General features: G+C 41.6%; 1 protein-coding gene across 1 annotated transcript in view; it reads right to left on the bottom strand.

Annotated features, from left to right (window-relative positions):
• The window catches only part of PLXND1 (plexin D1), a 200,049-nt gene that overhangs the window by 118,860 nt on the left and 62,708 nt on the right, over positions 1 to 18,481 (bottom strand). Inside the window, exons 4-7 of the mRNA XM_074198509.1 lie at positions 16,921 to 17,021; positions 14,339 to 14,468; positions 10,277 to 10,454; positions 2,686 to 2,794 (exon numbers count right to left, since the gene is read on the bottom strand). Coding sequence (XP_074054610.1) covers positions 2,686 to 2,794; positions 10,277 to 10,454; positions 14,339 to 14,468; positions 16,921 to 17,021 — 518 coding nt within the window. The remainder of the gene's footprint in view (positions 1 to 2,685; positions 2,795 to 10,276; positions 10,455 to 14,338; positions 14,469 to 16,920; positions 17,022 to 18,481) is intronic.

The raw sequence follows: 18,481 nt of genomic DNA, 5'->3' as shown, positions 1-18,481 counted from the left end.
CTCACAACAATCCTAGGAGGTAGGTACTATTATTATCATTTTCATTTTACAGATAAGGAAACTGAGGCTTGGAGAAGTTAAATGACTTGTCAAAGACCATATAGCTAATAAACATCTGAGGCAGTATTTGAATTCAGGTCCTCCTGAATCTAAGGTCTGTACTCTAGTCACTGTGTCTCTTGTTGCCTAGAAAAAAAGACTTGGTTGACTATCCATATTTATTTTTTATTTTTTTAGGTTTTTGCAAGGCAATGGGGTTGAGTGACTTGCCCAAGGTCACACGGCTAGGTCATTAATAAGTATCTGAGGTCACATTTGAACTCAGGACCTCCTGACTCTAGGGGCCAGTGCTCTATTCACTGTGCCTCCTAGCTGCCCCTGACTATCCTTATTTCTCATAAGAGAAGGCAAGGTGGTACAGTGGGCAGCGTGTTGGGTCTGACAAACACATCTTCCCAAATTCAAAGTTGACCTCAAACACTTCAAAACTGTGTCACTTTTACCCTATTTGCCTCAGTTTTCAAATCTGCAAAATGAGCTAGTGAAGGAAATGGCAAATTGTACCGTGTCTGTCATGGAAGTGCTGAATGGGGTCATGAAGAGTAGGGCAAGACTGAAATAACCGAACAAGTTGGTACAGTGCCTAGAGAACTGGTGGAGACAGAAATCCTCTCTCAGACATTTACTGTGTGGCCCTAGGCAAATCCCATTAACTTTTATCTACCTCAGTTTCCTCCTTTGTAAGATAAGGGGATTAGACTTAGTGGTCCCTTCTAGTTCACAATCTATAATTCAGCAGGAAGTTAGGGAAGGAGAGGAGAGAATGACAGTAATCCTCTCCTTCCCCACAAGAAGAAGAAAAGGAAAGAAAGAAAAGATGATCACATACTACTACAAAAGGGAGCAAAGACAAGAAGGGCATTTTGTTACTCTTACATCTAGGTTAATATTAACTTACAAACTATATGTAACAAGCTCACAGTTGCATACAATCCTTCCTTCTGTTCTCTGTATGTTGAAATGTTTATGTCTGATAAGTTTATAGTAAAAAGAGAAATTCAAAGAAAAACATTTAAATAAAGAAATCAAATCAAAGAAGAAACATTTAAGTAAAAGAATTCAGCTTAAAAAAGAAAATTTAAAGAAAGAAATTACATTTAAGAAATGAAAAGTTTAAAACATTAAAGAATTTAAAGAGACAAAGTAAAGAATTTAACTTAAGAAAAGAAAAACATTTTAAGGAAAGTTTAAAAACTGAAAAAACATTAAAGAGTTTAAATGAAAGAATTTAACTTAAAAAAATTTAAAGACATTAAAAATTTAAAGAGTTTAATAAAAAAATTTTTAAATGTAATATAAAGAAAAGAAAATTTGAGGAATTTAATTTAAAGGGAATTTGAAGAAAAAAAAGAAGACAGACTTATGAGTACTGTCTTCTAAAACTTGAAGAGGTATATATAATATGTATAAATTTAGGTAATTATAGGAGACAAAGATTCTGACATGTGATACAGTAGTAAGCAGCTTCTGAAGTCCATGGGCTTGAGTTCAAATCCCAAATCTGACCACCATTCCCTCTGTGACCTCCAAGGGTCAGAGTGTTGCCATCAGTGAAATGAAGGCACAGGTTTAGATGACTTCTACTCTCCCTTCCAGTCTTGGATCTCTTGTGATCCTAGACTTTTTCTAATAGTTGGATCTGGCCAATCATGGAACAAGTTACCTTGGGAAATAGAAAGCGATTCCTAGAGTGTGTAGGAAGTGTGTAACTCCTTCACTTGATAGAGGAGAAGAATGAGAGTCAGGAGAATGGGAGACTAAATTAAAGTCACCAGAGTTCTAAGCCAGTGCCATAGCTAGAGGTCTTCGAATGAGATTGACATCACCTTTCCAGGAAGGCTGATTTCCCTTCAGAGTCTAAGACCCTGATTCTACAATTATTTTCCAGGGCCAACACTCAGATCATCCTAATATCTGATCATAATTTAATTCTATTAATTCAACAAACATTTAATTAAGTCCCAGTTACCAGGGAGGCAAGCACGTCACAGACATTGTGTCCAGTGCTAGAGGTACAGGGTTAAATCATAAACAGTTCTTGTCTTCATGGAACGTATAATTCTGCTTGGGATGTACATGAGTATGATATATACTGTAAACACAGAAGTAAATAGAGGATAAACATAAAGTAACCTAGATCTCCCAGTCCAATTCTAGTCCCAGACTAAAGAAGAGCTACTCCACTGCTTTAAGTTTACAAATGGAGAAACTGGATATCACAGTGGATAAAGCACTGAGTTCTAATATGCTCTTAGACTAGCTCTAATACCTTGAGCAAGTCATATAACCTCTGTCTGCCTCAGTTATTTCAACTGGGAAATGCAGTTAATAATAGTCTCTACCTGTCATGGTTGTCATGAAGATAAAATTTGATTAAAACACCTTATACATAGGAGACGCCATATATGAAGATAAAATTTGATTAAGTACCTTGTACATAGGAGGCACTAAATAAATTCTAGATATTAATTATTAATCCTTTTAATGCTAACAGGGGTCAAACAAGTTGTGAAAAAGCCCTTCAACAAATTCAGTAATTAGTATATATCAGTGATTGCTGGATTGGGTTCTCCTTAGTCCCATCCCCCCATCACAAGATCCCCGGGGGCAGAGGGAGTCACTCACGCTGTATGAGGGTAGACTCGTCCTGTTCGAGAGCAGTCATAGATGGTGAAGTTGGCCCAGACGATGTTTCTGCCATTGACCTGCACAGCTGTCTGGACAGTCACATGGTCTGGAATGGGAGGGGGGAAGAGAGAAAGAGAAAGAGAATGATATTTATGAAGAATAAGGAGGATTTGATGGGAATATGCCTCGGTCTCCTCTAGGAATAGCCTCTAGGAGTAGGCATGAAGCATCTCTCTCTGGATCCAAAATCGCTTTCCCAACACCCAAAATTTCATTATTCAAACTGAAGTCATAATAAAAATAGATATCATTTTTTCAAGCAATAAGCATTTATTAAATCCCTACTGTGAACCAGACACCATGCTAAAGAGAATGGGTTATAAAGAAAGGTGAAAAATAGTCTCTACTCTCAAGAAGCTCACAGTTTAATGAAGGGAGACACCATGTATGTACCCAGGTAACATACAGGATACATAGAGGGAAGGCAGAAGGTAGCAGCTGGGGGAGGGGGTCAGTCCTCCTGTAAAAGGTGGGATTTGAGCCAAATATTGCAGAAATCCAGGGATTCTGGCAGATGAAGATGAGGAAGCTGGGTGACCACCAGTGCAAAGGACAAAAGATGGAAGATGGAAGGTCACATACAAGGAAGGAGAAGCGGACCAGTGACTGAGGAGAAGAGTAACAGAAAAGAAGCCTGCATAGACAAAGGGTGGCCAAGGTGGGAAGGGCTCTAAGTGTCAACTAAAATGTGATTCTGTCAAGTCAGAGGAGTCAAACCCTGGCAATTGGACTTTCCACTCCCTATTAAAATGCAATTTGGAAATGTTTAAATGATGATACAACATAGGTAATGTGAATTTGTGGTTTCTGGGTCTGAGTTTGACACCACTACTGTGGGGAATAGGGAGCTATTGAAGTTTATTGAATAGTGGGGGTGACATGATCAGAATTACATTTTAGAAAAAATTCCTTCTGGCATCTCTGTGAAAGATGGATAGGAGAATATGGGTCAAATTACATAGACTATCAAATTGCTTCCCTCCTAAGAGCTCTCAAGTAGGTACTATGAGAATTTTTAGGGTCATTTTCAATCAGAGGTTCTGAAAGGTTGGGACTTGCCCAAATGCACATGGCTAGTCAGTTATGGAACTGGGATTCCATTAAATCCAAAGAGTATTTATTATTAAACCCCCATTAAGAGCTTGGTGTTAGTCATCAGGGGTAAAAAGTCAAAAAGGAAACTGGTCTAGCCATCCTAGAGTTTACATTGTAGGGTTACAAGAGGAACAGATAAAAAACTACAAAATAACCCGGATTTCCTGCTTTCAAATACACTCTTTCCACTACATCAGCTACTGGAAGGGGCCTTAAAGGTCATGCAATCTAACTCGTGGTACTCATGTAGTCTCATTTTACTGATGAGGAAACTGGGGTCAAGAGAATTTCACCGGTCAAAGACAGTGAGTAGCAAAATCTTCTGGGTAAAGTAAAGAAATCAAGGGTTCCTGATTATGATGTGAATGTTCCTAGGACTGAGCCTTTAGCATCCACTTAGCTTCTTGAATAAATTAGTTTGGGGAGAGTAGCAGGGAGGGAGGGGAGAAAGTTCTGAAATACTGAACAGTGCCACGGGGACACAGTATATATAGAGAGCATTGGTCTTGGAATCAGGAGGATGAGAGTTCGAATCCAGCCTCAGATAGTTGTGTGGCTCTGGGCAAGTCACTTAACCCTGATTACCTCACGTCCAGGGCCATTTCCAGTCATCCTGACCCATATCTGACCATTGGATCCACATAGCTCAGGAGGAGAAGATGAGGCTGGTGACTTAGCACAGCACTCCCCCCACCCCCCAATCCAATTCATATGCTTGTCATGGCATCAACTCCCTGATGTCATGGTCTTCTTCCAGAATGCAGGACAAACATTATTATTAATAAAGAAAAGCAGGTCAGGAAGCAAGAATGGGGGAAAAACTGTAAAACTCAAAATTAATAAAATCTTTCTAAAGAAAAAAAAGAAGAGCAGGTCAAAATGGCATGCCTGGATAGCCTGGGGCAATCCTGACAGGAAGTGGAGCAGCAGCAGCAGCAGAGAAAAGGAATCTGGGAAGACTAGAGGCAAACATTTAGCCAACTTGGGTAGCCTTAGGAATCCCCCAGGAGATCAGTTCATTTCCCCTCCAGACAACATAGTTAGCTAGGAACGGCACCAAACTAGGTGTTAGAAGACTTGGCTTATGACAGACATTGGAGGCTGTAATCTCCCAACTCCTTATTACTTCTCAGAGATGCTGGGAAGATAAATGAGGTCAGGCCTGGGGGAAAAAAATGAGCTTCTCAGAAGAAGAGGCTTTATCACCAGGAGAAGATAATTACTGTTCTCATTAAGCACTCTTCAGCATTATTTGTTCGCCATACAGCCACAGAAGCCAAGACCCCCAATTTCCTCTGTGAAATGCTGTCCTGGGTTGGGGAACAGAGGAAGATGGGTTTGCTTCTTATATTTCTATGGCTTCATAGGCAAAAACAAAAACAAGATATACATCACCCACCTGTCACACACAAACTGAAATATATACATGTGCCCAAACATACTCCAATACACACTTATACACAAATAGAGACACACCCACTACATAGACAGAAGCACCTGTTCAGGGTGGAATGGGATTTGGAGAGAAACCCCCAAAAGTCCAATCTATCAATATGGGCCAGAGTAACTGAAGGTATACCACTCAGAAGGGCTTAATGGGTCCCCCAGCAACCAGATCTGGATTTCAAGTGTTGCCTGGCAACTCAGGAGTTGGATTCAGCTTGGGAGTATGATGCACACTGTATTCGCTTAGTTCCTGGGGCCCTGAGGCGAGGTTGAACTGACCAGGGCTGGGTATTCTCTTCAAGATGCTGAGGGTTGAGATCTCATGCTCCTTCCTTGCCCCCAGGTAATGAGAAACTCCTCAATTCTTCCACTGTCTTACTTAGTCCTTTGGCCCTTCTCTTATTATTTAACCTGAACTACAGCTTGGGAACCCTGAGGGCCTATGCATACTTAATTCAATTCAATAACATCTATTAATGTGTGATTGTGTGCTTTGTTTGGGGAGATGCAGTTTAGTTTGTTAAGGCTTGGTTCCTACCTTCATGAAGTTTACAGTCCAGGTAAGGGATAACATGCAAGCACTGAAAATTAATACTGATAAAATATGAGAAATGAAAAACAGAGAGATGCAAACCAGAACACTTTGTACAGTCTGATGGGGAAGGTGATTAACTGGAGAAGGGAGCTGGAGACCAGGAAGGCTTCCTCAAAATGTGTTGGATATTGATAGATAATCTGGTAGCAATCTAACAGGTCTTCGAAGAAAGGGAAAGAACAGAGGGGGAAAATATGGGAAAAAGTGGAGATGGGGAAAGGAATGAAAAATTTCTTCAGGGTGGAAAAGGTGGAGTAATTTCATACCACAAGAAGAACAGGCATGTTGGTGGTACAAAGAAAGGCAGAGAGAATCCCTGGCCTCAAAGAGCTTTCATTCTAACAGGGGAGACACCATAAAACTAAGAAAGGACGAGATACATACGGGGTAGATGGAAGATAATCTCGGAAGGGAAGACATCAGCAGTTGGGAAGTCTGGGGAAACAAAGACCTACAGAAAGTGGAATTTGAGCTAGGTCTTGAAGGAAGCCAGGGAAAGTCAGAGGCAGATCTGATGAGGAAGGGAATCCCTAGGGGTGAGGATCATGCAGAGGCAGAGAGATGGAGGAGGGAGTGGCATAAGGGAAGTACAATATAATATGGCAGGATCATAGATTAGGAGGAGGGGAATCAAGCATTTAAGACTGGAAAGGTGGCATGACACCATATTGTGGAAGGCTTCAGATAGCAGAAGAAGGAATCAGAACTTTCCTTAGCGGACATTAAGAAGCCATTGAAGGACCTAATTGTTTACCATCTCAGGGAGAGAGGGAAGGAGAAAGCTTCAAACTCAAAACTTTAAAAATGTTAAAAATTGCTTAAACATGTAATTGGGGGAAATATGTGTATTGTATATATGTACACATATATACATATATGTGTGTGGATACATGTATGCATGTTAAAGAAACTATCAAAGATTTTGGAGCAAAGAAACCATATGACCAGATACATGAATGACTATTTTTTTTAGTTTTTTTTTTTCTTTTTTGCAAGGCAATGGGGTTAAGTGGTTTGCCCAAGACCACACAGCTGGGTAATTATTAAGTGTCTGAGGCTGGATTTGAACCCAGGTCCTCCTGACTCCAGGGCTGGTGCTCTATCCACTGAGCCACCTAGCTTCTCCCCTCATTAACTCTTTTTTTTAGGTTTTTTTTTTTTTGCAAGGCAGTGGGGTTAAGTGGCTTGCCCAAGGCCACACAGCTAGGTAATTATTAAGTGTCTGAGGCTGGATTTGAACTCAGGTACTCCTGACTCCAGGGCCAGTGCTCTATCCACTGCACCACCTAGCTGCCCCCCATGAATGACTATTCTTCGGAAGGATGAGTTAGAAGAGGGTAGGGAAGGATAGACATGAAAAGGCACAGAGGGATGGCAGCAGGAATAAAGAAAAAAGTAGTGATGAGAGATAGTGAAGAAGTGAAATGAATAGGTCTTAGTAACTTCATCAATTAACATTTATTAAGCATTTACTGTGTACTGAGCACTTTACTAAGCACTGGAGATACAAAAAGAGACAAAAGACTACCCCTGCCCTGAGGGAGCTTCTAATTTAATGGGGAGGCAATATGAACACAATTATGAACAAATAAAGCTTAGGACAGGGTCTGGCACAGAAATAGCCACTTAATAAAATTTGATTGATTGATAAAACTATATATAAGGTAATTAGGAAATAATTAAGAGAAGGAAGACTCTAGAGGGCAGGGATTTTAGTAGGGATCTTAAAAGAAGCTATGGACATAAGTACCATAAGAAGTGAGAGAGAAGGAAAAGTCAACGATAACAGGAAGATTTCAAGCATTGAAGACAGGGTAATGGGGTCCATTGACAGAAATAGTGAGGTCAAAAGAAATAGAACTCTGAGCTTTGAATTCTAGGCCCAGCTCACTCCTGTCTTCCAAACTAGCTACATGGTTCGTGCAAATCATATTGTCTCATATGTAAAATAAGGATAATAATACCCAATGAACTGAATTTATGGGACTGTATAAAGATCAAATAATGAATGAGAACTCTGAGGCATTATATAAAGTTTAAGGTATCTTATACATAATTATAGCAAGGTCTCTAAAATTGTGCCCCAGGGATCTGTCTGTGACCATATACCATTTAACATTTTTATCAATGACTGGGAAAAAGACAGAATGTTTATTGAATCTGAGGATGAAAGCTGAGTAGCTAACTGACAGGTTAAAATAACAATGAGGATCAAAAAAAAAGAAAAAGATCTTGACAGGCCAAATCTAATAAAAATTTAATAGGATAAATTTTTAATGCAAGTCTTATTCTTGAATTTAAAAAATAAATTTACAAGCTCAAGATGGATTGGCTAGACAGCAAAAAAATATCTAAGGGGTTTCGTGAACTGCAAACTCAGTATGAGTCAACAGTATGATAACAGTATTCAAGAAAGAAAATTCCAACTTAGGCTGCATTAGGAAACAGAAGAAGGGCAGGTAATAATTCCACTATAATCTACCTAGGTCAGACTACCTCTTAATTACTGTGTTCAACACTGGGCATCATATTTTAGGATTTATGTTGACAAGCTAGTGAATGTCCAAAGGAGGGCAATGATGGTGGCGAAGGACCATGACTTCTTGCCTCATGAGATCAGATGTGAGAAGCAGAGCTATTTGGGAGGGTCGAGGGGAAGAAGGAATCTGATAATTGTTTGCAAGTCTCTAAGGGGCTATCATGTGCAAACATGATTAATTGTTTCTGTTTAATCAAAGAACATAGAAAAGTCCAGGCTTTACAAAGAGAAATGGGCTATCACAGGAAGTAGTAAGCTTTTATGACTAGAGATATTTAAGCAAGATTAGATACAATGTAGGTGGGATTCTTGGTCAAATGTAGGTTGGATTAAAAGGACCCCTAGGCCCTTTTTCAGTTCTGAAATCCTGTAATTAGACCTCCCAAAGTACCTAGATCAATTAACATTTTCTAATTTTTTCATATTTTCTAATCGTTCCCTATTGTCACTTTTGGATAACTTATCATTTTGTTGTTGTTTAGTCATATCTGACTGTTCATGGCCTCATCTGGTGTTTTCTTGGTAAAGACACTAGAGTAGCTTGCCATTTCCTTCTCCATCTCATTTTACTGATGACAAAACTGAGGCAAGAAGGGTTAAGTGACTTGCCCAGGGTCACCCAGTTAGTAAGTAAATGAGGCAGATTTGAACTTAGGAAGATGAGACTTCCTGACTCCAGGCCTGGCACTCTATCCACTGTGCCACTTCACTGTCCTCAACTTATAATAAGGTGTCTCAAAGGCTTTTTTTTTTCTTATCAGCAATACATGATAATAAAATAAGGAATTTGGAACAAAGAATTGAGATGAACTACAAAAGGCAGCATGGGGAATGGGTTTAAAAGACCTAGGTCGAAATTCTCTCTATAACTAAAGAGCTAACAGCCTGACCTTATCAAGAAGAGGCTTTCTAGTCATTACATTTTAGAGGACTGGAGTCAAGATGGCCTGGGCAGCTTGAACAGATGAAGCCCAGAAGCTTGGTAGCTCTGAGACTAGCAGAGACATACAACCATAAGCTAGCAGGACACCATCTGACTGCCACCAAGAAAGACTGGTAGAGGATAATGTCTGGTAGAGACAAGACACTTTATGAGACCAACAAAAGCAACAGGATGGGGGCAGCTAGGTGGCGCAGTGGATAGAGCAGGCCCTGGAGTCAGGAGGACCTGAGTTCAAATCCAGCCTCAGACATTTAATAATTAGCTAGCTGTGTGGCCTTGGACAAGCCACTTAACCCCATTGCCTTGCAAAAAAAAAAAGCAACACAATGACACCGCTAATAGACTTTAGGTGGAAACAATCCTTCCATGTAGGTTCCCTTGTGAATGTCCTTCAATACCTATTCCCAAGGTGTGTCTACTCTTCGCACTGCCAGTATGTATTTGCGAGATAATGTATCTCTAATTTTTGGGAAGAAAATGTTCTAGTGCTTCCTTTGCTTTGAACCAATTGCTTTTCTTTATTTGACCAGTATAAGGCCCCATCTACAAGACAGAAGTAGCCCAAATACTACCTAAAATTTGAGGTAGCTGGTGGCATATTAGAGAGAGTGATGAGCCTGAAGTCAGGAAGACCCCAGTTCAAATAGGACTTTAGATACTTCCTAGCTGTGTGACCCTGGGTAAGTCACTTAACCTCTGTTCAACTAAAGATTCCTTCACAGCGATATGGAATAATAATAGCTATTTGAAGGGTCAATGTGAGGGATAAAATGAGTATGTGTAAAAAAAGCATAATGTCTGGCCCATAGTAAGAACTATATAAATTCTAGTTGATGTGTTGTGATTATCATCTTCTCCTTGCCTAGGCTAGGAACACGCACCAATAAAGATTGCTACCCTTCAGTCTTACCTTGGTCTGATGGAAATTCAGGGTATTTGTCTCTTGGAAGGAAGTTGCAGTAAGCTATCTGGTGGCTGAAGTCTGGACCAGGAACCCTGGCCACAGTATGGATGCCGTTCCCATAGTCACAGGCCATCTCCATCCCACTCAGGCTGGGCATGTTGCCGCTGATCTGGATGATCATACCCTGGAAATACATGTGGCCAACAGGTGAGTGGGGACCCCTTCCATTCCCTTCCCCAGCTGTCCAAGACCACTGGCCTTGCCCTTCTCTGGAAAGGAGCCCATGAGACAAAGTGTGGGGAAACCAGGGACATTGAATGGATGAGGACAGAGTGACTTTGAAAGGGGAAAAGGTAAAATATCTTTTCCCTTACTTTCTGCATTATTCTGAGACAGTCAAAAAGCATTTATTAAGTGTCTATGATGTGTCAGATGATGGGAATACAAAAAAAGTTTTACAGATACCGAAACAGTAGGCTTGTTCCCCTCTCATTAAGCCCACTGCTAGGAGAGAGATCCATAACTCCAAATCCATCATATCCTAATTCATTCTACTGAAGCACAAGCCTACCGGTCCTCCTCGAGCCTTAGGTTTCCATATTTCAAATGATCAGTGGGAGGCAGACGCTGGCACAGTCAATATGGATTCAGAAGACTTAGATTCTAGTCCTGACCCCTATTCTCCCTTAACTCTGTGACCTAGGATAAATCATTTCACTTCTCTGGGGTTTCCTCCTCTTTAAAGCAGGGGTAATAAAACATGTTCTGCAATTCTAAAAGACGTAGTGGAAAATACCATACACATCCAGAGAAGGAACTATGGAATCTGAGTACAGATCAAAGCTTATTATTTTCAATTTTTAAAATTTTTTTATGATTTATGTTTTTCCATTTTGTTCTGATTCTTCCTTCACAATATGATTAATACAGAAATGTGTTTAACGTAGTTATGTAAGTATAATCTGTATTAGATTACTCGCTGGATAGGGGAAGGGAAGAGAGAGAAGGAGAAAAAAAGTGGTACTCTCAAAATCTTACAAAAAATAAATATTGAAAACTATCTTTGCATGTAGTTTGGAAAATAAATGAATAAATACATTTTTTAAGAAGAGAAAAATAAAAAATTAATAAAAAATAAAATATGTCTTGCCTACTTCACAGGACTGAAACTCTCTGTATGCCACACTACTCCCTATGGAGTTTGAGTTGAAAATAAGACAGGGCTGTTGGCAAGCCCATCCAAGGCCAAAAAAAAAAATTCATCACTCTGAACTACAAAAAGGAACCTCTGCAAAATAATTGAGTTTGTAATGTAGCCCCAAATAGAGCATAAGAATATGGCTCTGGATACTTTGAGCAAAAACAAAAGAATTTTTATTTTCCAAGGGACTGGCCTGGGTTCATGTATCAGAAATAAGACTGGACACTCCCAACTCCAAGATCCTAAGATGCACAATGTATATAGGAGACTTGGAGTCAGCATAGACCTGGGGTCAGATGCTGTTGCCATTATTTCCTTAGCTCTGTGACCTTGGGTAAGTCCCTCTCCTTATCAGTCAATCAATCAATCAACTCTTAAGTGACTACTATGAGCAGGTACTGAGGGGTGACAAAATTAAAACGATCCACCTCATAAGGTGTCCCCAGGAAAGCTCTCTGTAAAACTTAAAGCTGTGTCTAAGTAAGCAATGCATTTGGCCCAGAATTATCCCAGTTTAGTCTTGATTTCCCACTCTTGTGAGGAGGGGGGAGTGACACTCAACTCAAAGAGAACCCAATCCCTCTGGGGAGGGGCTAAGCCAGCAGATTGGGGTTAAGTGGACTCTGTTCGAAGGATCAGAAATTCAAGGGCAGTGAGCCAAACCAGCTATTAGCAATAACTCTGTTAGCCTTAAAACTCAATACGCCTTTGTGGACAGTCTTCATCAATCGCTGTGGTCAAATATATTTGTCACCTATGGGCGAACCCATAGGCGAGCCCTTCCATTTTTAGCAAGGCTGGTTCTTAGTCACAGATGTGGACTTATAAGAGCCCGGATTTAGACCTGGGAGGAACTTCTGATATAGAATCCAATCTTTTCATTTTGCAGATGAAGAAACTGAGGCCAGAGTACCTGAGGCAAGACTCGAACTCAGGTTTTCCAGGACTAAAACTCTACTACACCAAATCACCATCTCCATCGCTAGGCCACTGGATATCAGATGGGATTGTTAGCAGTCCTTCCCCAGGACCACACCCAAAGCTCTTTCAGTTTGGTGGTCCTCAAGAAAGCCTAGGATCCATTAGACTCTCCTTTCGGAGTCTGGGTTTACATCCATGAGGCCACCCATTGTGAGGGCAGAGGAGAACTATTTACAGAAGAGAAGGCCGAAGGAAATCAACTCCAAGGTCAGGAAGAGAGGGAGCACCTGCCACTGGTCAGTGATGGGCCAGGAGGGTCCTCTGCCTGGGGCACGGAGCAAGGGGCTGACTGGGAAACTGCTTTTTTATCAGGAGTCCCCAGCCCAGAGTCACTTAAAAACTGTCCTCATTCTGCAGTGCTTCTGATAGCAAGCACCTAAATACTAAATAGGCCCGGCCTATGTGGTGCAGACGGCAGGGCTTCGGAGAACGACTGCTGAGGGGAGGGGGGCTTTTCAGCAGCACAGCAAGAGCTGAAGAACTGTCCCTTTCTCACTGGGGGAGAGCGAGAAAAGTATCACCAGGCAGCAGCTTTGTGAGAATCATCTGTTCATTTGAATGCAAAATAGCAGGTTGGCATTTGACGGTTTTGCAAATATTGACTCCTACATTTTTGGGCTCCCAAAAAAGAAGAAAAAGGGAAAAAAAGAGACTGCCAGGAGGGCTGGGACTTTGGAGGCATGTTGTCCATCATCCCTGGTGGGAGAGATGACCCCACCAGCCTGGTGGTGGTCTGGGTAAGTGCCCGCCGGTCCCTCCCTGTTCTGGATAGGTCTCAATTAGAGAATGGTCATTTCTTGGGCATAAATCCAGACCCTTAGCACAGTCCCAGACCAAGTCAAACCACCATGGCTGCCAGAGGCAACCAGGGCTCAAGGGGAGATTAATGAGAAGTATGGGAGACTTTAAGCTCATGGTGGGACTATTTTCCTTGGTCAGGGGTGAGGAACCATGAGACCTTGCTCCTATGCCAGAAACTGTATACAACCATCTATCTATCTATCTATCTATCTATCTATCTATCTATCTATCTATCTATCTATCTATCTATCATCTATCAATAATCTATCTATCCATCTTTCTATCATCTATACATCCATCCATCCATTTATCTCTCTCTCTCTCTCATTTATCTATACATGCATTGACAAGGATGCATGCATACATATATGATAAGCACCATTTTTTTCATCTGTAAGATGGGGTGATTGGACCAGGGGATCTAGAATGTTTTTCATCATAAAGACTCACGATCCTCTCCTTTGCTTGCCGAAGTCCCCAAATCATGTCGTCCCTAAAGGTACCTTCTGTTGACATCTGCCCTGATTCCCTGGCCACCTTGATGAGTTTGCCTAACCCGCAGACAGTCATCCCCATCTGTTCTGATACAACTTGATGTCAGCAGAGTCCTAGGCCAAAGGCTTATAAATATTTCAGTTGGAGGAGACCTCAGAAGTCATCTAGTATGGAAAGTGAGTTTTAGAGAAGGTAAGTCATTTACTCTCATACAAATACCAAGAGGCAGAACTAGGATTTGAAACCAGGTCTTTTGACTCCATATTTTATATTTATTCCAATAAGCCCCTTCCCTCCCAGTAGTAAGCCTGTGGGAACATGCTTCATTTTTCCTCAGATGAAAAAGCACCCCAGATTCTGAGTTCAAAGATTGAGATGTTCAAAGATGAGGAATGGATCAAATTCACTCACTCTACAGGTCAAGAGGAGGGACACGATTTACTGATGGTCAACCAGCTAGTCTGAGGCAAGATATGAACCGGTTTTCCGGACTCTAACCACTCTATCTCACTACCTCTCAGCAAATTGGTAGGTTCCATCTACCCTCCTCCCCAGTTACTCCCATTCCCTGCCTATTATTGCAAACTTACTGAATACTCCTGGTGGATATTGATTTCCGAGGGCAGGATGGTCATGGATGGGCAACGCTGGATGCCCTCACTGGCACTGGTCCAGAAGTGGGGTTGAGTGGAGTTGGCACACTCATGTTGTAGGGAGCATCTGCAGCCAGGTGAGGACAGAGAAATACTTACTAGGCATTTTATCTGAGCCCAAAACCCTGCCCATCTCTCTACTAGATCCTTCCAGTGTACCCTAGGGAACGGCCATGAAAAACCTTGCCTATTACCAGGACTACTCCTACAAGCCTTCTTACTATCCCCAACCCCAGTTCTGACATACACTTGGCTTTTCCTTGATGACCTCTCTTCCCTTGCAATCGTCTCCAATGGATTTCCTTCCCATTTGCACAAAATCATGGAGAGAAATGAAAATGTCGAAGGATTCCTTGCTTGCCATTGCTGAGTCCAGATTATTGCTCCGAGCTTAGCTAAGAACAGTCTGGGCAGAGAGCAAGCATCTATAAATATTTTGCATCTAACGGTTCAAAGGGACTTTGGCTGCCATCTAGTTCAACTCATGCTGGAATGAGAATCCCTTCTAAAATACCCCATAAGTGGTTATCCAGTTTTTGCTAGCCATTTCTAGAAAGAAGGAAGTTTATTTCCCAGGGTAACCCACTCCACTTGGCAGTCTTTTTTTTTTTAATTCCTGTCTGACTCCTTATGACCCCATTTGGAGTTTTCTTGGCAAAGATACTGGAATAGTTTATCATTTCCTTCTCTAGCTCATTTTACAGAGGAAGAAACTGAGGCAAACAGGTGAAGTGACTTGCCAATGGTCTCACATCTAGTAAGGTTGGATTTGAACTTAGGAAGAGGAGTCTTATGACTCTATGCTCGCTCCACTGTGTCACCCACCTGCCCACAATGCATTTTGGAGTACTCTAATCAGGAAGAGACATTTTCTTTCATCAAGACTAAATGTGCTTCCATCAAATTTCTACCCATTATTCCAGGTTCTAGCAGCACCAGGCTAGACTCCCCCTTCCTCCCCCTCCATGCGGCATCTCTTTGAATACTTGACAAGTCAGCCTGCTTCCTTTAAGTCTTCTTATCTCTAAAGTAATATCCCCAATTTCTGACTCACCATTTTGATTGTTCTCCTCTAGACACTCACCAATATTCTTTCTAAAATATGACTAAGCCTCCAACATTAATTTGAGATAAACATCTATCCCAGCACACCAACCCCTTTGGTTTTTGCAAAACTGATTTTTAACAAAATAAAGTCTTTATAAAAAAAAACCCTGATTTTTAAAAATTCAGTTGTGTTAAGGCTTGCACTTAGTCCTATGAAATTTTGCCTTTCTAGATTCATCCTTGTGGTCTAATCGATTGAGAGCCTTTTGAATCTTGGTTTTGATGTGCAATATGTTAGTTGACCCTTTGCATCATCAGCTTATTGATAAAAAAAAAAGCCAAAAAGGAACTGGGTCAAACATAGGTCTGAATGACTTTAATTCCAAATTGACCTTGACTCTGACCCATTCATGACCACTTTTTGGATCCAATCATTCAACCAAAACCAAATCCAAAAAAAACTGCATTAGTGTTTGAAGACAATTTTTTTTTAGGTTTTTGCAAGGCAAATGGGGTTAAGTGGCTTGCCCAAGGCCACACAGCTAGGTAATTATTAAGTGTCTGAGACTGGATTTGAACCCAGGTACTCCTGACTCCAGGGCTGGTGCTTTACCCACTATGCCACCTAGCCGCCCCTACTACACCACCTAGTCACCCCTACTACTCCACCTAGCCGCCCCTACTGCATTAGTGTTTGGCCCAGACTTCTTTATCTTTTCCATTAAAACAGTTTGATGGACTTCATCAAATCATTTTTTTTCTGGTAATCTAGGTAAATTATACCTGTAGCCTTCCATGAAGTTGTTATCCTGATGTTTTCAGAAGGCAGTTTAGTCCACCCCATATCTACAAAACATACCCATTACAATGAACCTGAAAAAGATTTTCTTGAAGGTCTCTAATAAAGAGAAATACTATCCTTCAAGTTTTCCTTTTTCCTCTTGAATCTCATGTCTGTCACTTACCTTCTGTGTGACCTTGGGTAAGTCACTTCTGGAATCATAAAGTTAAAGTTACAAGGGCTTTCAGAGGTCAGCAATTCACATCCCTCATTTGACAGATGAGGAGACGGAGGCTAAATGTCACAGATCATAAATTGTGGAAATGGCATACAAACCCAAATTCAGGGATCTTTCTACTGTACCATTTTTAGCTCTTGTCTTAAGCTTTCTCATCTAGAAAATGAGAGGATTGGATTAGATGACCTTCAGGTTGCCTTCCAGCTATAAATCTGTCCCTATGACACCCTTGTGGACAATTCTAATTATCAGAAAGCTCTTCCTGATATCAAGCCCTAATTTGTCTCTTTGTAGCTTTTTCACATTGACCTTGACTTCCCACAAACACCAGGACCAATGAGCAACCTAGCCCCATTCCTTCTTTGGTCCCAGTTCCCAGTGGCTGATCCACGGGAGAGAGGAGGAGAGGGTGGGAAGAAGGCTCGTGGAATGGCAGCCTGCCTCCAGCCTTACCTGGTCTCCATGGCACACCAGCCACAGTAGGCATCCTCTGCAGCCAGGCAGTCTGAGCAGGTGGCATACTGATCACACACAGCGACTTTTACCCTGGTCATCTGGAACCAGGAGCACAAGTTAGTCATTCCTGGGCAATGGGCTCCCCTGCACAGGAAGTTCTCCCTGACTCCTTAGGGTCCCACGATTCCTCCTATATTCTTCCACCTTTCTACAGTTTGCATTTTGATACTAGGGAGAGGTTGTCTTTTTTTTTAATTCAAAATTCCAAGATCAAACGATATTTAATAAAAGTGCCTACTTATGTACAAGGAAGCTTAGTGCTGAGGATGCAAGATCAAAGTTGCTGCCTTGGAAGTCTTTCCAATTTAATAAGGGGGATTGACAGGTCTATACTTGAGAGCACGGACTGTCATTTTTGCCTCCATAACCCTGGAGACTAGTACATAGTGGGTGTTTAATAAATTCTGTTGATTGGCTAAATGATGAGCATATGACAGAATGGGATCAGAGCAAAATAAATTTGGCAGCCAGGTGGCAAGGGGCACGGAGTGCTGAACTTGGGCTAAGGAAGACCTGAGTTCAAATCTTTCCTCAAGATACTCACTAGCTGTGTGACCCTGGGCAAATCACCTAACCTGTGCTTTCTCATCTGGATAATAGGGATAATACCTAGGACTGACATGAAGATCAAATGAGAGAACAGGTAAAAGGGCTATAAATTCTAATTGCAATAGCAATAATAATTATAATTATTGTTATTTGAAGAGAAAGACATCCTTTTCGGCTGTAGTAAGGGAAGGATTGGGAAATACTTCATGGAGCCCAGCACTACCTCTGGGTTTTGAAGGAAAAGAAGAATTTCAACCTGCAGAGAGGAGAGAAGGGATTCGAGGTGTGGGAAGTACCCACCAATGGAGGCTGGGGAAGACAAGTCAAGACTGAGGAATGGCCAGGAATCCCGAACACGGGAAGGGAAGCAGTCAGCTAATGCTGGGAAGGTTACTGGGCCCAGGTTTGGAAGGGGGTGAATGCAAAGCTGAGGAGAAGCCTATATTTTATTTTCTACACAAAGGGGAGCCCTGAAAGATTTTGAGGAGGGGAGCGCCAGTGTTTGATCCGTGCTTTAGGAAGATAACTTTGACACCTGTAAGAAGGATAGATTGGAGAGAGGAGAGAACAAGGAGAAGTTAATACAAGGGTCCAGGGAAGAAAGAATGAGGGACTGAACTAGAGGAAAGCAGTGCAAGGGGAGAGAAGGGATGAATGCAATGGAGAGATATGGCCTGTAAGTGGATGGATGAGAATAGACGGGGGAGGAAAACGTCCCAGAAGATCATAGGGATTTGAGCCCCAGGGGACCAAGAGCCTGGCTAATTTTGGAACAGAGTTCTGGGTCCCTCCCTATCCACAAGCATCCCACTTAGTGGTTCCAGAGGCTAGCACTCTGGGTGGCCATCTCTGGTCATCTCTCCAACCAGGACTCCCAGAAGGAGTTTGGTCAGGGCTAACAGTCACTGGTGTGTTATAATATGAGGAGTATTAAAAATGTCCCTTTCTC

Source organism: Macrotis lagotis, chromosome 8, assembly GCF_037893015.1.
Source record: "Macrotis lagotis isolate mMagLag1 chromosome 8, bilby.v1.9.chrom.fasta, whole genome shotgun sequence".
NCBI classification, from domain to species: Eukaryota; Metazoa; Chordata; class Mammalia; order Peramelemorphia; family Peramelidae; genus Macrotis; species Macrotis lagotis.
This window is presented reverse-complemented; position numbering and strand designations above follow the sequence as displayed.